Raw genomic sequence first — 21,310 nt, forward strand, 5'->3', positions numbered from 1 at the left:
TTTTTGTTGCTTGAGCTGTACCTGACCCTCACGTCTCCCTCGAGATCCTGCATGAGTTCCTCTTCTCCTTTTGCTTGAACAGCTTCTTCTGAGTCCCCCTAACCAATGCTTGTGACCTGAATGATGGATACTACTGCCCCTCCAGACAGATTCCTCTGCTTCCCATGCCCTGATGTCCCTGAGGAGCTTTGGGGAGAAAAGGGGGATCTGCAAGATAAGCAGATGTCCACTCTAAGACAGTTCGATTGGGATGTCTGCCGGTCACTGGTGGTTATTGCTGCTGTGGACCCGATTAATTCCAGAATAAGTGAACAAGAGACACAGATGTGAAGAAAACCAGATTCTGACTAACACGGTCTAACCTACGTGTGGTAGCACAAGCCCCTTGCTCTCATTCTCAGCTGTGGGCAAACTGGTTTGTAGAGTTGTTCTTCCCAAACCTTCCTTCCTATAGCCTAGCACGCAGCAAATGACCAGACCACATTTTGAGGAGGTCAGTTCAACCCTGGAATAAACCTTTACATTGGAGCATGTATATTTCCCTTGCAACGTCTGCCCTATTACTTGGCAGCAATACTTAATAAATTATTAGTTAACAGACATTTAGATTAGGGCTTGATAGACATGTCATGATAGACAAAGTTTTATACCTGCTGGACGAAGAATGTCTTGGGTAAGCATCATTTTCTTTCCATCATCTGTCCTTGAAAATCTGTCTCCAGTTTGGGGTAGGAGGAACCTTTGTGTATGAAATCATTGTAAATTCACTTCAACTTTTCTGGGGTTTTGAGGGTGTGACTCTCCTGCTACCAAACGAATAAAGCTTCTTTTGTCATAACTGTTCTGTGTCAAGATTCTCAAAACTGTGTTTGCTGGTTTCCAGGGAAATGGTCCCTTATAATTAGTCTCTGAGTTCCTCCCTGCTGTGTCCTTGGAAGGTAAACTTTACTCAACACCAGGCTACCTTCCTACCTCAGGCATACACATCTTCCCCTAACAAGCACATCCAACTTGGTGTTCCTTCAAGGCAAGAGCTATCTTTTGGCCACAGCAAGTTGCTTCGTTCTTATTTTTAGACTCACTCACCCCAGGAAGTCTCAGGTCTAGCTATATTGGTAATTTTCCCCAGGCATCTCCCACAAAATCCCATTCTCAAGCAAATGTAAGTCTGTAAATACCTGGGAAGCACCGGTGAAATGAATCAAGTAGTGCCTTCCTTCATTTTAACTTTTGCAGTAGAAAAAAGCTAATCAAGAATCGAGATTCAAATGTGACGAAGGAGGAAAAAGTCAGTAGACTTAGTGTGAAGAATGTAAGGAAAAATTATTTTGAATGCCCTCCATGCTGTGTGAGAACTGATTTACATGGTGAGACATAATGTAATTGGGCAAAAAACAACTCATTGCAAACGAGAGATCAGACATGCATGTAGACTTCTCTGGGGTAAAAGGAAACCCCGCATACAACAAAGTTTATACCATGGAAGCATTACAACAGATGAGTTAGGAAATGGTGCGGGGTGGTGGAGGAGGAACCTGTTAGATACAACTAACAGTGGGCCTAAAGGATCCATACTACCACCCTACAGACTGGAAACCCTGGGAGTTTATTTGGGAGAAATATAGAAATATTAACTTTCCATAGATGGGAAAGAAAAACTGTTGAAAAGGCTAGACTCTGAGTCATTTTTCATGCATTTGTATTTCAATTTTACAGATAAGTTAGCCAAAGTAAGCTCCCTTTAACGTGAAAATAAGAAAACCCAAATTAGCCTGGGAACAAATCGTCTCTCTATTTTCTCATTTTTAAGGGGGAAATTAGACCAGGTGGGCCTTCAGGTCTCTCCTGGTACTGACGTTCCATGGTTCTTAACTTTCTTTTTAAGGAAACTAGGCATATTTCAGTCAGTAGAAGATAACATACATCCAGAAAGGTACTTTAAAAATAGGTGAGACATTACAGGGAGACGTTATTTTCAGGCAGAAGGAACAAACCCTTAAGTTTTAGAAAAGAATAAATGTGCCCATATTCAAAGCTGAAGGCAGTGTTTATTGAAGTTAGTTGAAAAGGGTTTACATAGAAAGGTAATATCACATAGTTTAAATGAGGGATTGAGGTCCTAAATTTTCAAAAGTGGTTTTTATCCAGTCTCCCTTTCCTGATTTTTGTCCCAAATGCTTGGTGGCACACGCGGAGATAGGCCAGTCCTAACTAAGCCCAGCAGCAGACCATAGAGACAAATGCCAGGCTCAGAACCCTAGAAATGCCTAGGAAATGAGCAACTGTGTCCATGCATGTTTCTTCTTTCTTTTCCTTTGCAACCTCAACTGCTGTGCTGCTCACCGCCATTGCAAATGCACACTGTGAATCAGCCCCCCCCCCCCCACACACACTCACAGCCTAGATTTCACCACGCTCGGTTACCAGCCAAAGTCAATGGCTCTGTGCCAAGCCAAGCAGCTCAATCATTGATCCACTTAAGCTGCTCTGGGCTCTGTTCTGTTCAATATATTTGTGACCTGAATGAAGGTATAAAGCATATGATTAACTCCACAAATCATCCCCGGTCGAGTGGCTACTCCTTGATCTCTGGAGATGCACATCAAATATTTTGAGGACTTTGACCCTTGAGAAATGATTCTGTATAGCCAGAATGAATTTACAAGTGACAAGTGGAAGTCACATTATTGACACACATAGAGGAAACAACATGACCCAGAAACAGCTGTGGGAGAGAGGTGGGAAACTGGAAGATAACAATATACCTGAAGCTGAGTAGAATCCCAGAGTGCAGTCACAGAGAGGAAAATGAAGCAGCATGACACTGGGATGTATTAATATTGGACAAATGTACAAGAAATCCTTGCACTAAAATAGTCATACACTGAGTAGGTTGTCATACTCAGGTTTTGGTTTCTACACTTTTAAAAGCCTAGGGAAAACTGGAGAGGAACAATAAGAAAGTCTTCAAGTTAAAACAACTCTCCTTTGAGGAAAAACTATATAACCTGCTTGAGTTGACACACTGAAAAGTAACTTCAAAAAGATCCTCAAAAAACAGAAAGGTGTTGGGGTGCCTGGGTGACTCAATCAATGGAGCGTCCGACTTTGGCTCAGGGCATGATCTCGTGGTTCGTGGGTTCAAGCCCCGCGTTGGGCTCTGTGCTGACAGCTCAGAGCCTGGAGCCTGCTTTGGATTCTGTGTCTCCCTCTCTCTCTCTCTGCCCTTACCCTGCTCATGCTCTGTCTTTCTGCCTCTCAAAAGTAAATAAACATTAAAAATTTTTTTTTTAATAGAAAGGTGTGCTGAAATTATTTCCACCTTGTTTCCTTCTCACGAGCTTAGATTTGTAGAGAGTTTGGCTGGCAGCATCAGCACCAGGATAATAGCACGTGACATTGGCTGCTGGGCAGGTGGCCTCACTAACTTCTCCATCGTTGGAGGGTGTGGTTCTCCTGCTGCTCGTGAAATTAAGCTTCTGTTTTACCTGTAGCTGAGTGCTTTCCGTCTTAGTCATCCTTTTTAGAGTCTTAGGTACAGACATGGCCTTCGGCTTTGAGTGCTGGTGTCTCAAGCTGTGCTCTTTGCAGTTGAGGACTCCAATGTTGGGAAGTCAGGGAAGCTTCCTGACTTGTGAGAAGACTTTCCTCGCTCTGTCCCACGGAGAGGGAACAATCACAGCATCCACGCTCTCCAGTCCTGTTTACACCTCATGTGTTGGCATTTGCTTTTATTTATGAAGTGCTTGTGTCTTTTCCTCACCTACCTCTGGATGCTGCTCTTCCTGCCCATGGCACTAATTCTCCCCACTCTCCTGGTGTCTTCCCCACCCAAACCAGTGCCCAGGACCCTTATGGCTGAGGAAGTCCTTAGGGGGAGCTTGTTTTAGGGCCGTCTTTTTTGTCCCCACTAAAGGCTGCGTTTGCAATCTGATGTTCCTTTGGGATCCCCCTTCATGACCTAACTTCTTTAAATTATGCTTTCCTTTCAGCTCATCAAGGTGGCTTTGGAGAAAAGCCTGGCAGCTGCAGAGACCCAGAACATATGTCTTCCCCCTCCTTCCTCGACAGGAGGGGATGGTAACAGGGGTCTTCAGGAGGAAATGCTCCACCTGAGGGCTGAGATCCACCAGCACTTAGAGGAGAAAAGAAGAGCTGAGGGGGAACTGAAAGAGCTAAAGGCTCAAATTGAGGAAGCAGGATTCTCCTCTGTGGCCCACATCAGGTAGGACACCCCCAGAGAAGGAGAGCCTGCGGTGGAGAGGCCACCAGAGCCAAGGAGCTCACCTTGCTGCAGCCAAGCATTTGTGCTTAGGGCTTTTGGGCCCACAGCCCAAGCTCCATGCACGAATGGCTCAAATTCTTTATGGAAGAGTTAATAATATTGGATAGTAGTGATTATCAATAATTACCATTCAAATTATTTAAATGTGGTCTTAATTCAATATAATAATGCCCATTATTAGCCATACAGTCACAAGTGAAAACCTCCCAGTTGTATGACAGGCATTGCTCTTTGGAACTGACTGGATCATATGAGGACTCTCCTGCTACCCACGATGCTTCACTATTACATGCAGGGCAGAATGGTCTGTGGAGGAGAGTTTATACAGGGGCCCCTTCATCCCCACGCAGCTCTCCCTCAGCAGTGTAAATCCTTAAATCATGGAATAGCAATTTTAATCATCTCTGCTGTTTTGTTAGCTTTACAAAAGTGGCAGATAGCTGATTCACTGGCTAGATGGGCCACTCTGTTTTTAACGGTGTTTTTTCAAAAGATGCTCCAGGATCGTGCCAATGATGTACGGCTAATCCTTTCATTCATTCGCCCCTGAGGGTCATAATCCTCGTGTCCTGTTGTTTAGAACACGGCGGTGCAAATCTAACTCATGCCCTACTGTTTCCCTATTATGTGCCACTTAAACATCCCTGAGTCCTCAAATGATATTAGTGCCAAAGAGGACCTTGGCATCTAGCTTAATCCTTATTTCATAGCCAAGGAAACTCCGGTCTAAAAAGTTCTAGTAACTTGCTCAAAGTTGCATAATAGTCCATGGCTAGACCCCTGCCTTCCAATTTTTAATATCTGAGCCTTTTCTTCTATGTTGTATACTTTGCCAAACAATTTTGGAAATATTCTTGTGGGCATCCTTCATGCTGGTTCTTTTACTCTGAATTATTATGATATTTATTTCTACTTAAGTGAAAGCATACTTTTTTTCAGTTTTTGGTTTTTTTAATTTTTTAATTTACTTAATGTTTTTATTTATTTTTGAGACAGAGAGAGACAGAACATGAGCAGGGGAGGGGCAGAGAGAGAGGGAGACACAGAATCCGAAGCAGGCTCCAGGCTCTGAGCTGTCAGCCCAGAGCCCGACGCGGGGCTCGAACTCATGGACTGTGAGATCATGACCTGAGCCGAAGTCAGATGCTTAACTGACTGAGCCACCCAGGCGCCCCTGTTTATTTTTTTAAAGTAAGTTCTCTGCCCAATGTGGGGCTTGAACTCACAACCTCGAGATCAGGAGACGCACCCTCTACCGACTGAGCCAGCCAGCTGCCCCAAACATAACTTTTCTCTAGCCTTTTTTATATGTAAACTTGGTTAAGCTCATGGGTAAGAACAGTACATCTCTTTTGATACTACAGCTGAATATACAATTAAACCACATGTCAGTACCTTCATGGATTATTTTCTTTTTTTCCCTGGAGTTACTAACCTGAAACTCTGGTTTAGTTCTCCACCCAACCTTAAGAATCACAGATACTGTAGAAGCTAGGATCTATCCGTCTTTTGAGACTTCATCAGTTACTATCATGAAAACAAAGGAATTTTCCCCCAAAACATGAAGCTATAACATAATATCAAGCATTGTTTTCCATACTATACATGCATTCCCTTCTCTCCCTCTTACACCTCTGTTTTGGCAAAAGCCCTATCCCCCTTCTTCTCCATTGAGGAAACTGTCTCATGGAGAGCCTGTCTGATTCCTATGTCCTAAAGAATTATCTTCCTTGATTCTCACTAGACAAGCCCTGCTCTTGATTCCAAGACTTCAGGATTCTAAGAAACCCAATCGAGGGGGGTTATCCAACTGCTAATCCTTCTGGGTGTGAATTACTTGTTTCCTTTGCCCCTTCTAGTCAGTGGTTCTCAATTTAGTGTGCTTAAGAATCACCTGCAGAACTTAAGTAAAAAGTAGATTGATAGGCCTTAGCTCTAAAGTTTTGGGTGTTTTTTTTTTTGTTTTTTTGTTTTTTTGTTTTTTTTTTTAACAAGCACCTCATAGGATTCTATGTTAGTGTTTTTCAGGTTTGCAGCTAGTACAGCAGGATTAAATGACTTCTCTGTTTCAGACCCTGAGTTAACCATACCATATATGCAATTTCATTTCAGCATCCAATTACTTCAGTAGGTATGAGTGATCCTTATTTTATGCAACAGGAAACAGGCTCAAAGAGGTTAAGCAAAATGCCTATTTAAATGCATTGCCTTGCTAAAGCCATGTTTTTTATTGCTTCCATCCAACCCTGCTGAAGGGTTTAGTGTGAAGAAAGGATGGGGCCTAGAATGTCTTAGTGAAAATTAGTTGTTTATCTGTTTTATTTCTTCCATAAATATGAATGTTGTCTGTGGCAGGCACTGTAGAGGCTCTGGGGATACAGAGTGAACAGGACAGAAAGAGTCCCCACCCTCCTAAAGATGATCTATCACAAGAGCCAGGCATAAAGCAAATAATTACAGAAGTACATTTGAGGGGCACCTGGGTGGTTCAGTCGGTAAAGTGTCCGACTTTGGCTCAGGTCATGATCTCATGGTCCGTGGGTTCGAGCCCCCCGTCGGGCTCTGTGCTAACAGCTCAGAGCCTGAAGCCTGCTTCAGTTTCTGTGTCTCCCTCTCTCTCTGCCCCTCCCCTGCTCACACTCTGCCTGTTTCTCTCCCTCAAAAATAAATAAACATTTAAAAAAAATTTTTTTTTAAAGAAGTACATTTGGTTGCAGTTCTGACTAGTATTATTTATTTCATGTTTTCCTAGGTCCCCATCTCTCATCCAGTGGTTGGAAACTGATGATAATTAATAGATAATTAATAATAAATTTGCCCTCGGCAAGGTCTTTCTTTCTTTCTTTTTTTTCTTAACCTTGTTTATTCCAGAGGCCACTTAAAATTAGAATAGGAGGTCTCCACGACATGGGTAAAGACGGAGTGTGTTAAGCCCAAGGCTTTTAGTAATTGTGTTGCCACCAAGGAGCGGTGGTAGTGTGGGCAAGGCTCACTCTCTTCCTGAGCCTTGGTTCCCTTGTCTACGGTATAAGGGAGCAGCTGTAGGCCTCTGAGGTGGCTTCACGCTTTGGGGTGTCTCCGAGTCTCTGCTGGACTGAGACGGGGGGTGCTGTCGGGACCTGAGGCAGAGACCAGAAGCAGCCCCTGACTGTGTGTGCTTTCTGCAGGAATGCCATGCTGAGCCTTTGCCTTGAGAATGCAGAGCTGAAAGAGCAGATAGGAGAAGCAATGTCTGACGGATGGGAGATAGAGGAAGACAAGGAGAAGGGCGAGGTGACGCTGGGAACTGTGGCAACCAAGGGGGGTCTGAATGAGAGTAGCCTTCAGGCCGAGTTCAGAAAGCTCCAGGGAAAACTGAAGAATGCCCACAGCATCATCAGCCTCCTCAAAGAGCAGCTGGTGCTGAGCAGCAGGGACAGGGATAGTCCACTTAGTCCAGAGCTCCTCGTGCGCCTGGCCCAGGAGATCGACAGGATGAATGCAGAGCCGGGCTGTTTTCCTGAGAAGTCCCAATGCCAAGAAGAAGAGCACGTGACCACGAAGCCCTGCCCCAGGCCCCAGAGCCTCAACCTTGGGGCTGCCCTCGCAGGGGCTGCCGATCAAGTAAGTGCGGAAATAGATGGAATGAAAGACCCTTGGAGAAGGGCTGGAGGCAACACTTCCGTCCTGTGGGTCAGGAGGGACTGAGGGAAGGGCACCTTTGCACCACGAGCAGCAGCAATGTTCCTCACGCATTCAGCCTTTAGAAAGGCTTTTACAACATCATGTCATAAACATTACTTGAGTAATTAATTTCTCATACGTATTTCTGGAGTGCTTACTTTTCCAGATAACACAGTAGGCATTGGCAGCAGGCAGTAGGAGCTGGTCTCTGCCCTTTTAGTACTCAGAACAGTGGGGAGGGAAGGCGCGGAACAGATTATTTCATAGAATGCTGTCTAGGGATGCCTGGAGTTAAGGCAGCCCAGACAAGTGGTGTGTAATGACATCTCTCCCTTATCACTGCCAGTTTCATCACAGCTCATCACAGGTGTCTGCTCCTGAGGCTCAGGAGGGGCTAGTGGGGTCCTCTTAAGGGGAGGGGCTTTGCTGAGGGCTCAGTAAATGGAGAATGTAGAGGATTCTGAGAGCAGGGAGAAACAAGCAGAGGTTTCTACCCCTTCTCCTTCTAACCATTGCACGAACATTCGAGCAGAGCTCCCAGTAGACTCTACTGGCGATGTGCTATGTGCTGTAGACACAGAGATGAATGAAACATTATCCCAGGTCTGCGGGAGCTCGGTCAGGAAAGCAAGCAACTGCCAGTGGCATGAGGCACGCTGTGACAGACCCATGCAGAGAGTCCACAAGGCTCAGAAGGGGCAGCGGCAGTTGCTGCACAGTGCGTGACCTCAGACCACCCTGGTGTCTGTGCTGGCTCTTTTCACAGCTGGATAACCAGCCCCAGGCCAGAGACCCTGGGCCTCAGTCAGAATGTGGCCTTCCTGGATCCACCAAGCACCTGCGCTCCCAGCTGGCACAATGCAGACAGCGCTATCAGGATCTCCAGGAGAAGCTGCTGATCTCCGAAGCCACGGTCTTTGCCCAGGCCAATCAGCTGGAGAAATACCGAGTCATGCTTAGTAAGTCTTAGGCCCATCGTCACCAAGGCGTCTGTCTTCTCCCCGAGAAGCTGTGTGCTCTGCAGACTTCACTTTTCTTCCCCAGACTCGAAACCAGTGTCATCCTGACCCCGGCCCTAGAACTGTGGAAGGTGGATATGTAACTTCAGTCTGCACGTGGCAGAGAAGAATAAAGAACAAAGCAAGTTTGCAGTGAGCATATAGGGAGGAAATGGGCTAACATCTAGGTCTGCTGATTTTTTTATGTTTATTTTTGAGAGAGAGAGTGAGAGAGAGTGTGTGTGCACGAGCGGAGCTGAGAAAGAGGGGGACAGAGAATCTGAAGTGGGCTCTGTGCTGACAGCAGAGAGTCCGATGTAGGGCTTGAAGTCACGAGCCGTGAGATCATGACCTGAGCTGAAGTTGGGATACTCAACTGACTGAGCCACCCAGGTGCCCCTAGATTTGCTGATTTTTGGTATAGTCAGCAAAATGTCTTACCTCTCTCAACATAAACTGATAGTTTCTCTCCTTCTCTTGGCACCAAATCATATTCTTCAAAAATACATCATCATCTTTGGTCTAGAATCCATGCTTTCCAGGGGTGCCTGGGTGGCTCAGCCAGTTGGACATCCAGCTTCGGCTCAAGTCACGACCTCATGATTCATGGGTCCCAGCCCTGCATCGGGCTTTGTGGTGACAGCTCAGAGTCGGGAGCCTGCTTCAGATTCTGTGTCTCCCTCCCCCTGCCCCTCCCCCATCCACTCTCTGTCTCTCTCTCAAAAATGAATAAACATTAAAAAAAATTAGAATCTTTCTGATAGAACTTCCTGCAGTGATACAAATGTTCTGTATCTACATCACATCTGCTTAGGAGTCATGCTCATTCAACTTGGGAAATTTTATTTAATTTTAATTAATCTAATATGAAGTAGTCCCATGTGGCTAGTAGCAATCTTACTGAACAGTGAGGATTTAGATGCTTTAGGACTCTATATTAGTTCAGCTCCATTCATGTATTTACTGAAACTTTGTGGGTAAAGCACTTGCTAGTTTCACTGGGGCTTCTAAGGATAATATACAATGCCCAACTTAGAGATGTCTGGTCCCTACAAAGCCTCGGTTGTTGTAGGTGAGATCATCGGCAGCAGACATAGGCTCAACCCCATGGAAGGAAGTCCTGCCTGGAGTGGGTGGTCTCTTCTCCCACTTGAGTCCAAAGAAGCACCCATCCCACTCTGGCCCTGACCTCCTACCCCCTGAGGGCTAGGGCGTGTGCCACTGAGGTTGAGGGTGTATGTGGGAAATTCAGATCCTCTGTAACACCCTCTGTCTCTTCCCAAGCAGGTGAATCCCTGGTGAAGCAGGACAGCAAGCAGGTGCAGGTGGACCTCCAAGATCTGGGCTATGAGACATGTGGCCGAAGCGAGAATGAGGCCGAGCGGGAGGAGAGCACCAGTCCTGGTAGGAGCATGAGGGCGGGGCTTACCTGTCCACCCACATCTGGGGGATGTCGGCCTGTCCCACCCCTGATGGGCTGGGGTTGGGGGTGGTGTTGAGGACTGAAGGGGACACAGGACCAGAGAGGACAGGAGAGTCTGGCAGAGAACTCTTGCCCCAAATGAGGCTGAGCATGAGTTTGAATTTCTATAATTAGTTTTCAACATACTGCCATTGATTAAAAGGAAAAAAAAAGTTCCATCCAACAGATTATTAGAAAAAGCTTACTTTTTAATGAAAAGACAAGATGAGCTGTTGGGGACGTGCTAACCCTAAGTTTAAAAAATTGTCCACAATAAAATGGCTTTGACTGTAGGGACACCCACCAAACAGAAATCGTGAAGAGAAGAAAAATGCTCAGTACAACAGAAGGTGACCAGACCTGACCTGCAGGGCTGTTGGGTGGGTAAGAAATACGATGTTTGAATGCTAGGAGAGTGCAGGGCCGAATAAAGTTCTGCTTCAACTTTTGCTCTAGTAATGATTAGCCCAGCCACAGAGCAGTTTTCAGCTACCGCAGGATATGCAGCTCTACTCAGGAAGATGTCTTTGTCTTTTCTCAGAGTGCGAGGAGCACCTGATGGGCTCACCGCTGGCCAGCCCCCCTGGGAAAAAGCCCTTGGAGAGCCATCGAGGGAAGCAGGAGTTCCAGGCGTGTGGAAAGTCAGAAGACATCTCTGTCCTCCATAAGGACATCAGAGACCTGAAGACCCAGCTGCAGAACGCCAACAAGATCATTCAGAACCTCAAGAGCCGGGTGCGGTCCCTCTCAGTGACAAGCGATTATTCATCTAGTCTGGAGAGACCTCGAAAGCTGAAGGCCGTTGGCGCCCTCGAGGGATCCTCCCCTCATAGTGTCACTGACGAGGATGAGGGGTGGCTGTCCGATGGCACTGGGGCTTTCTACCCCCCAGGGCTTCAGGCTAAAAAGGATCTGGAGAGTCTGATCCAGAGAGTGTCCCAGCTAGAGGCCCAGCTCCCAAAAACTGGAGCGGAAGGGAAGCTGGCCGAGGAGCTGAGGTCAGCCTCGTGGCCTGGGTAAGGAGGGCACTCTTTGGACCCTTGTTTAACTGATGCTGGCTAAGTTTGTGTTTGAGGCTGGGTAGCCCGGGCAGGTGGAAGAGAGAACCAGTCGGGGCAATCAGCAGAGCACCTGTTAACAGGCTAGGCCTAGATCTGAAGAAAGAACAGGTGGGCCCTGCTGGGAGACAGCAGCTCTCCGGCATTTCATCTCAGGAACCTGTTAGCAAAGTGACAGGATATGTGGTGTAGTAGTAAGACCGGCGTCAGACTGCCTGGGTTCGAATCCTAGCTCTGGCACTTTCTAGCCATACCACTTACTTGGACTTTCTGGGCCTACTTCTTTTTCTTTTCTTAAAAAAAAATATATTTTTTAGTGGTTATTTATTATTGAGAGACAGAGAAACAGAGCACAAGCATGGGAGGGGCTGAGAGACAGGGAGACACAGAATCTGAAGCAGGCTCCAGGCTCTGAGCTGTCAGCACACAGTCTGGGCTTATTTCTTTACCTATTAAGTGAGGATAGTAAGAGAACCTATCTCAAAGCCTGGTTGTTAGGTTTAAAAGAATTAGTACAGGGGTGCCTGGGTGGCTCAGTCAGTTGGGCCTCCGACTCTTGGTTTCGGCTCAGGGCATGATTTCACAGTTCGTGAGTTCAAGCTCCATGTTGAGCTCTGCACTGGTGGCTCAGAGCCTGCTTGAGAGAGATTCTGTCTCTCCCTCGGTCTGCCCCTTCCCCACTTGTACACACACACACACACACTCTCTCTCTCTCTGTCTCTCTCAAAAATAAGTGAGTAAACATTTGAAAAACAAAAAGAATTAGTAGAAGCACTTATAATTACATAACACATACTAAGTCCTCAATACTATTTACCAGAACTATTATTGATATTGGTACTTTGTGTTGAAAACACTGGGTAGACTTCCATCTTGGTATCTGTCCTTGTTATCTGCACTGAGTGTCAAACCACTTAAAAAGCTTAGTGGCCTCAAACAATAGTTTATGTGGATTGGGCTCAGCAGGGTGGTTTTCACTGGGGGTGTCTCTCATGCAGTTGCCATCAGATGGTGGCTGGGGCTAGAGTCATCTGAAAGTCCTGAGTGGGCTGGGCGTGGCTTCTTCAATCACACATCTAGTGATGCAGTGCTCCTTGGCTTCTCTCTTTCTCCATGTGGCTTCTTGTCTTCTGGGGTCTTTCTTCCTGGTGGTGGCCTCTCATAGTATGGTGGTCTCAGGGTAGTTGCCCTTCTGCATGGCAGCTGGCTTCCAACAGACCAGAAGTGGTCGTTGCCAGGACAGTTAAGAGCTAGACTTGGCACCGTATCACTTCCACTATAGTATCTTGGTCATAGTGGTCACAGAGCTTGCCCACATTTAAGAAGGTGGAGAATAGCCTCTACCTGCTAATGAAAGAAGAGGCAAAGGCATGTTGCCAGACACTGTGTGGAACCGGAACTTGTATAATGGCCATCTATAGATGGTCTTTGAAACAGAAGGCATGAAAGATTCCACCCAGACTTAGGACTAAGTCATTCTAATCACTGAATTTATTTTTTAGTATTTATTGGGTATCTATTTAGTGTTTATTGAGTATCAACTGTGAGTCTACACTCTACTAGTCCTGGAAGGAGTATAAACATTGCCACTGTATTGACCTTAGAACTTAGGATCTGTTTGGACATAGAACAATGGCATACTAAGTTGTTGTAGTCATTTGTCAGAGCAGGATATACTCTTAAATACCATCTTTGGTTTATGTGCCAGAATTCAGCTTGTGGGAGCTCCTTAGAGATATTCTCACAGAAATCTCTACAGAGGCCCCAGGATTTAATATTCACTCTTTTTCATTCTTTTTCCTCTTCTCTCCTGCATTAGGAAATATGATTCCCTGATTCAGGATCAGGCCCGAGAACTATCCTACCTACGCCAGAAGATAAGAGAAGGGAGAGGTATCTGTTATCTTCTCACCCAGCATGCAAAAGATACGGTAAAATCTTTTGAGGACCTTCTTAGGAGCAATGACATTGACTACTACCTGGGGCAGAGCTTCAGGGAGCAACTTGCTCAAGGAAGCCAGCTGACAGAGAGGCTTACCAGCAAACTCAGCACCAGTAAGTTGGCCACAGGGCTTTGGCACATTCTCAGTCACTCCCACAGCCTTTTAACCCACGTCCTGCTTCCACTTCCTTTCCTGGGGCCATTACAGGATCAGAACTGGTTGGTGGGTGGGCATTGAGGTGGAACACATCTCAATGGGTTGGAGAGGCCATGATTGCAACTGCAGAAACTTGAGCACTGGTGGCAAGTGACCTTTAGGGAAGTAGGCTGTGTCCACCCAGTGTTAAGAGATCGGAGGACCTCATCATACTGAAAAGAGCCTGACCTGAGAATTTCAAGACCCACGCTGTGGCCCAGATGCTGCCATTAACTTGCTTTGGGCAATGGCTTAGCCTTTCAGTGTCTCTGTTTCTTTGTTTATTGCATGGTATCATACATGAGTATAATTCAAATATAGATAAAGCACCTTGCCCTTTGGACATGGTCTAGGCACCAAATGTCATAGTGCAAAGGCTGGGAATATTGGTTATTATTGGAGCCCTTTACTTCAAAAAAATTTCCTGAGAGCATCCAAGGGAATATAGCAGGATCAGTCTTGGGAGCCAATCATCCACATGCTGGTGGCAGGTACAGAGGTGGGACAGGGATGTCTGTCATCTCCTCAGAGCAAGAGTGGGTTCTACATGAATGCTATGATGGGACACAGAGCATACATCTGGGAATCCATCTATGGCAGGCTTGGAAGTTAGAATGTTCCAGAGAGAAGCTGGGCAAGTGCCTTTTAAACTTCTCTGCATTGATTTAGGGCAGAGGAAGTCACGATGCTGATACCAGGTCGGGGAGGTCTGCCTGGTGAGCTCAGGAGAGCCTACAGGTCTCCCCTCTGAGGGCACAATCTGAAGCCTCTCCGAGCAATCCTCCCAAGCATCCTGGACATGCACAGAGGAGTCACCATTCTGTACCCACAGAGGCTCCTCCTGTAATGGGGGAAGTGGGACCTGTTTAATTTCTTACCATTTCTTTCTGAATTTGGCTTGCAGAAGATCATAAAAGTGAGAAAGATCAAGCTGGACTCGAACCGCTGGCTCTCAGGTAATTTGAGATAGGATCTGGTGAAGGAATCAGGAACAAGGCCCAGGGGGTCCAGGGTGAGTGCAGCTTCACAAATCAGGGGGCAGGAAATGCTGATTGTAATGACTTCATTCATTCATGAAACATCTTACTGTTGTGCTTAGCCTAAGTCTTTACTCTCTTTTGATATAATTCTGTTGATTTCCATTTGCATCTTTATTCTCCAGACCCAGAGTCGGACTGACCCAAAAGTAAACTAACCAGGTTTCAGGGGCCCTTAGCACTCCGAAGCCCCTCCCCAGCTCTCCTCCTGTGTGTTTAAAGACGAGATGTGCAGTGCTGAGTTGGCTTACCCCGAGTTGAGTTGACAGCTAGCTTAATAACCGTCCAATCTCCTCAGAGGAAAAAAAAAAAAAAAAAGAATCAAAGAATCCATTCATAGGGGAAAGGCCTAGATGTTGCAGATCCCTGCGAGGCAACAGTGCCTTAGGAACCAGTTTTCAACAAGTCACTGCATATAGTCTTAAAATGTATGGTAAAATATGGACTCAAAATCCATTGTAGCCACTAGTTCAGGCCCCTTTGTGTCAGAAGTATGCTTTGAGACCACATAGTGCTTTTCAAGATATGTGTGGTGAAGAACAAAGTGTTCTATTTTTGTTTTCACACATATGCGCTGGACCCTCAACCAACGAGATGATTCCACTTATACTGCTCTTGGTTGCCAATGGCAATGCTTACCTCCAATTTCTGTGCTTCTCTTCTTGGAGACTGGTAACCAGCAGGTGTCAGCCCACAGCTCTGCTGGGGCCACATTTGGAGCAGCAGTGCCTTAGAGGGGTGGCCGAGTGTCTGCCAGTCCCCAGAGTATCACGCGGCCAGTGCAGTGGGTGGCTGTTGTTCCTCCACCCCCTCACCCCACCTATTCTCTGCTCCTAATCAGAGATGGGTTATTTCAATGGTTCTTTGCAGGAATGGTTCCCTTGACTTCTGTGGTTTTCCCATGTGCCTTCATCAGGACTAGCTGGTCCGGTGACCTCGGCTTCACCTCTTGTTGCTTCACCCCACAGGCTCAGCAGGGAGCTGCAGGAGAAGGAGAAGGTGATTGAAGTCCTGCAGGCCAAGCTGGATGCCCGGTCCCTCACGCCCTGCAGCAGCCACGCCTTGTCAGACCCCCAGCGCTCTCCCAGCAGCTCCTCCTTCCTGTCTGATGAGCTGGAGGCCTGCTCTGACATGGACGTAGCCAGCGAGTACACACATTACGAAGAGAAGAAGGCTCCCCCCAGTCACTCAGGTAGCCTCCACTTTCTGAGTGGTACCGCTTTTACCTAGTCTGAGAGGAGACGTCCATAACCAGGCCTTATAAATCCACCTTGGTGTGTATCGGGCTGAACATGGCTGTGGGACCAAGCGCCAAGCATAGGCCCCAGTGGCTCAGGATCTTTTTTCTGCTCATGACTCTGGAGTTGTCACTGGGTCTCCACTGGATGTGCATGCTGGTGGACCCAAGGTGAACCACAGTGGGAAGAGGGAGAGGATCCTGGCAGACTTTTCTTCCCCACTGTCTCCTGAGCATGGACTGTCTGACTGACCTGCCTCTTAAAATGGGATATCTCATCCCTCCTGCAGTGATCTTGCTAGCTGCATTTCCTGAACGGTATCCCTCGAGTATCTGTCAGTGTTCACAGATGCTGTCGGGCCTGCCTGGTATTTTGGGAGGCGCCATTTTCATGGTCTGGGCCCCACTTTCACCTCTGAGGCAGCCTGCCTCACTAAGGCAGCTATCTGCAAGCAAGAAAATGAACGCTGCGCACAGGCTTTGTGCTTGGTGCTTTCCCAGAAAGCAAGGCTCTGCCCTGGTACCCCTGGTTAAATATAAGGCCAGATTCCCGTTCTTTGTGGACCACCAAACATTTTCTTTCATTCATGGGTTTTGTAGATTCCATCCACCATTCGAGTCATTCTGCTGTACTGTCTTCTAAACCATCAGCAACCAGTGCACCTCAGGGGGTTAAGGCCGAACCCAGCAGCAACCCCATCAGCTTGCCAGCTCCCCAGAACCCCCCCCAGGAGGCCAGCCAGGCCCATCCAGGTATGCGACAGCCAACATGGCAGGAGCTTTGTCTCCTCTCCCTCAGCTGCCTCTTTGACTCTTTGTCAGGGACCAGTGTGTCCACTGTAAGGGGCTGGTATGCATCAAATCCTAGACGAAACCAAGGGACCATCCTAGTTCGCTAATTGTGTCTGAGTTTTGTCTTAAATATTTTAGAAAAATCAGAAATCTACAACAGACTTTGACCTGTGTACCCATTTTGACCAGCAGTTGGCCAATCATTTTAAAGCTAAACATTTTCATTTCTTTCCTTCACTTCGCCCTGGGGAGCAAAGAGGCCAAGTGATTCTCCCAGGATTACAGTAGCCAGAGCACAGAAAGAAATTCACAGCTATTGCTTGCCTATAAGCAATACCCATTTTATCCACACTGTGGGCCTCAACAGCTGCTCAGGATGCTTCAGCATCCTCAGCCAAGAGTCTTTTCACGTCACGTGACCATCCGTGGATTTAGCCCTTGCTGTGTACATGATGCATATCCTGGAACCAGTTCGAGGGGTACATTTCATTTACCTGTCCCAGCCTACTTGCCAGGGGTGTGCTGTTCATTTACAGCTTCGCACCAGTGATGGCCGGGAAGGGCAAAGCTTGTCCTTGCCTCCTCCCTCCTGCCATGACTGGCTGGTTTGTGTAAGGTGCCCCCAGAGAGCACAGTGCTTCCTTCTACTGCCCATCTCTCCTGAGAACAAGTCAGCCAAAAGCTTAAGAAAGGGATGTGTCTGACTCTGAGCCTGGGCTCCCAAGTTTCTCAGGCAGAATAGGCAGCAGCTGGCCCAGAAAATCAATGGGCAAAAGCTGTCTGCCTAGCACCATGGACATCTGTGTAAATGCTTTGGGGTCAAGCAGAACAGAAGGCCAGGGGTTTCAAAATCAGAATGCCTCCCTGAAGGATGCCTGGCCTCTGTCACTTGGCAATGGGGGTGTCTTTGCAGTGTCGCCCTGATAGTGTGTCAGCACCCTGGGGCAAGGGATGTGATTTAGAATATAATCATCTTCCACGGGAGACATTCTCCACAGGTCAGTCTTGGTTGGTTTCTACTCCCTTTGTGGGCTACCTGCCATATAACTGTTTTTAGGAAAAAGGAGACAGAGTCAAACAACAGAACATCCCAGGGTTCCTAAAGACCTGTCTGTAGCTGGGCTGTATAATGGTCATCTGTGAAGATGTTTTTAAATGCAAATTTCTAAGCCAGACTCCCAAAGTTTATGACTTAGTAGATCAGGGCCTGAAGAATCTGCATGCATTAAGAACTTTTCTTAAGTGGTGTGAACACGCAGACAGACATGCAAGCTATTGTGCCTAAGTCACTTCAGCAAGACCTTTATTTTTCATTTGGTGAATGAACATGTTGATTTGAGATTCTGAGGTTTGTTTCTGCTAGAGTCTTGAATTACATGCATTAGGAAGGCACATTCCCCACAGTCCGGGCACGCTCCTGCCCTCCTTGGGGTGAGCCCTCATGCTTTCAGAAGAGTTCGAGGTGTAGGAAGAGTCTTGTCACAGGGGCAAGGGCCGGCAGGGACTCTTGAGAGCATTGAGGCCTGGCTATGCTGACCCGTCCGTGCCTCAGATGGCTGGGATGGGCTCTCGTAGCTGCCGGGGCTACAGTGGCACCACCTTGCCTTCTGTAGCCAGTAGTTTCTAAGAGGGCATAGGATATGTATGCAGGTACCGCTGGCAGGGGAGAAGGCGGAGAGGTCGGCCAGCCCTGCCTCTTGGGTAGCAATGCTCGCCCTTCACCACATTGAATGATAGCCACCCCCCAAGGAGACATCTGGTCAGGGCACAGTCTCATCTTCTCAATCTTTCACCCATTCCTTTCTCTCACTTTCTTTCTAATGACGTGTCTCCTTTCTCCCCAACTTTCTAGGCCTTCATTTTCCTTCCATACCCTCGCTGGCTAGCCTTCCCCAGGCACCACTGCCCTCAGCTCCACCCAGCTTCCTGCCCTTCAGCTCCACTGGCCCTCCCCTCCTTGGCTGCTGTGAGACACCCGTGGTCTCCTTGGCACAGGCTCAGCAGGAACTGCAGATGCTGCAGAAACAGTTGGGAGAAAGTGAGCACTTCCTGCTGCATTTGTGTGCTTGGCAACTGCAGCCTCGCCCTGTGTGGCTCTGCATGGCTTTGGCTTCGAGAGTGGAGTCTTAGAAAACAGCATAGGGCATGGGCTTCACCAGCGGATGGCTGAGGGACGGCTCTGCCTGCTTGTTTTGGAGATGTGTTTACTGTTATCTTTCTGGTGCGTGTGTCTCATTGGTTCCTCAGGCCCTAGACCTGGTCCTGTCCCCCTGCTGACAGTATGGGGCCCCACCAAGTATGCTGGAGCCTGGTGATGTGTTTATTGTCAGGGCACGAGAGACAGCTTGTGTGCCGTGCCTACACAAGACACAGCAGCCATGAAGAAGATGGCCACTTTCAGGGGGACCCTTTCCATGCCTATTATATTCTCCTGCTGTGAAATGCTTTTAATCAAGTTCAGATCCTGACACCATCAGGTTGAGGGCAAAAAAGGTAGTAATGGAGGGATTCAGAAGAGGTGACAAAGCCTATATTCCTATTGCACAAGGTTCATTTCTACCCCTGGACAGGTGACAGGTGGGCGGCCAGAACCCGAAGCACAGGCTGTGACATCTGATTGTGAATTCTGCTCTCTGACTCCCAGAGATAATTGATCTTATCAGTTAGAGACTGTGTATAGTATCTTTTTGGAAAGACTTTGATACATGTATGGGCTGGATGCCGCATCACAAAAAATTTTGTGTGCGATCACTTATAGCTTAAAAAAATAAGAAAAACCCTCATGTGAGGAATTTGCCTTCTAGTAATGCTTTTAAAATAAACTAGAAATCACACTGAAGTTTCCTTAAAACCACATTATAAGCCTGTAAAAAAACAAACAAAACACCTCAGGTGAGCCAGACATTGATGGTAAGGGTCACCACACACAGCGTCCAGTGACCTAAGACCACAGCCAAGAATACATATATCTGAACCCCCAAATGTTGTTTATACTTGCTTATTTCTTTTGATAACCCTGAAAATGAATTCACTGTCTACTGTGTCTCAGTTTGATTCCCAGAACCAACTAGATAAGATCATTTTTAGGAGGGTTCGTACATCTCCCTTTATACAGCCAGTGAAGTCTCAAAGATTGCCCCCTACTTATTACAGCTTTGCACAGGTGTAGCACTCTAGGCTTACCCAGCAACATGCGCCTGGGCTTGCTTTAGCTTACCTGAGCCCCACATGACTTGTGTGATAGGAAGAACCAGAGCAGGGAACTAGGTGAAGCTCGGGGAAGTCAAGGTGCTTGTTTAAGGTTACTCGTAAGTGGTTGAGATGGGCTTGAGTCCTTGTCTTCTGCTCCTAGTCCCATATTTCCAGTATAACTTCTCTGCCTACGATGGTTTTGAAGTTTATTTATTTGTTCTGATAGAGACAGGGGGGCAGAGAGAGGAGAGAGAGAATCCCAAGCAGGCTCCGCACTGTCAACGCAGAGCCCGACGCAGAGCTTGAACCCACAAACCGTGAGATCATGACCTGAGCCGAAGTCAAGAGTCAGAAGCTTAACCAACTGAGCCACCCAGGTGCCCCATAGGATGGTTTTGTTACCGTCCCACTCAGAGCATGTGGCTGAGCTAAACTTAAATTCTCGAAGCCCCTTGTGGCCATCTTTTCTTTTTCTCTTCAGAGATCCATGGAAAGTTCTGATGTCTCTGACCTAGAACTTGTTATTTTAGCAGTTCTGAAACCAACAATTGATGAATAACAAACTTGTCTCATGTCAAAGTGGCAAGAGTGTTCCCAGGCTTACTTTTCTTTTCCTTTGCCTTTCCATATTTGTCAGTTTGTCTTTGTCCAAAAGGAAAGATAGGAGACATCTGTGCATGAAAAAGGGTCTGCTGTTACGGGTTGAAGTCATGTCTCATCTGAACCATTGACCAGAGTTTGGTGAGGAAGCTTCCCCACCAGCTTTGGTGAGGAAGACTGTAGCCCTTTCTTTTTCGTTCTGACGCACAGTCCTCTCTGATGGACCACAACTTACCAGTGTTCCTTGTTTGCCTTAAACCGAGCTTCCATGTGGACAGTGGTGCATGGCGGCTTCTCAGGTCACTGTGGGGCAAAAATCTCCTTGTGCTAGAACCTGTCTGGTGTCTTTGCATGGTTTAGGGCATGTGCTCTGTGTTGTGTGGCCAGAGGAAACTGAAACATGAGAATACTGATCACTGGTACTCATAGACTTGGAACCTTCCATGACCTTGGTTAAAAAGAAGCTGTCAACAACCCCTGATTTCCCCTTTTGCCTTGTGTTGGGCTGGGGCAGAAAGGGGTGAAAGAGGTAGGAAACCACATCTTTACTGAATCCCAAGTAAGATTTAGATGCTGATATGTTCATCCCCCTCTTTAACTCCCAGTGATCCTCAGGAACATGTGGTATTTTGCTAATCGGGGAAGGAGAGACCCCTGACAGTACTTCTCAAACTTTGCTGCCCATTAGAATCACCTGCGATGATTTTAAAACATCCAGTGCCCAGGCTGTACCGGTTAAGGCAAAAATCTCCGGGAGGTCTAGGCCTCAGGATATACTTGTTTACATTTCCCAGGTGACTCTAGTGTGTAGCCAAATTTGAGAACCAGTTACAAATGGAGATAAAAAT

At 47.0% G+C, this 21,310-nt stretch overlaps 1 protein-coding gene across 5 annotated transcripts in view; it reads left to right on the forward strand.

Annotated features, from left to right (window-relative positions):
• LOC122228569 (myomegalin-like) overlaps window positions 1-21,310 on the forward strand; it is an 81,985-nt gene that overhangs the window by 41,737 nt on the left and 18,938 nt on the right. For 2 of the 5 annotated variants that reach the window (XM_042953673.1, XM_042953674.1), the window contains exons 19-28: window positions 3,993-4,225; window positions 7,453-7,888; window positions 8,715-8,907; window positions 10,231-10,350; window positions 10,950-11,424; window positions 13,286-13,521; window positions 14,509-14,560; window positions 15,610-15,833; window positions 16,479-16,631; window positions 18,523-18,708. In XM_042953673.1, the coding sequence (XP_042809607.1) occupies window positions 3,993-4,225; window positions 7,453-7,888; window positions 8,715-8,907; window positions 10,231-10,350; window positions 10,950-11,424; window positions 13,286-13,521; window positions 14,509-14,560; window positions 15,610-15,833; window positions 16,479-16,631; window positions 18,523-18,708 (2,308 nt within the window). Of the gene's footprint in view, window positions 1-3,992; window positions 4,226-7,452; window positions 7,889-8,714; window positions 8,908-8,992; window positions 9,038-10,230; window positions 10,351-10,949; window positions 11,425-13,285; window positions 13,522-14,508; window positions 14,561-15,609; window positions 15,834-16,478; window positions 16,632-18,522; window positions 18,709-21,310 lie in introns of those variants that run through there. The other 3 variants (XM_042953676.1, XM_042953677.1, XM_042953678.1) reach the window with 2 other exon arrangements.

The sequence above is a fragment of the Panthera leo genome, chromosome C1, assembly GCF_018350215.1.
Source record: "Panthera leo isolate Ple1 chromosome C1, P.leo_Ple1_pat1.1, whole genome shotgun sequence".
Classification (NCBI taxonomy): Eukaryota; Metazoa; Chordata; class Mammalia; order Carnivora; family Felidae; genus Panthera; species Panthera leo.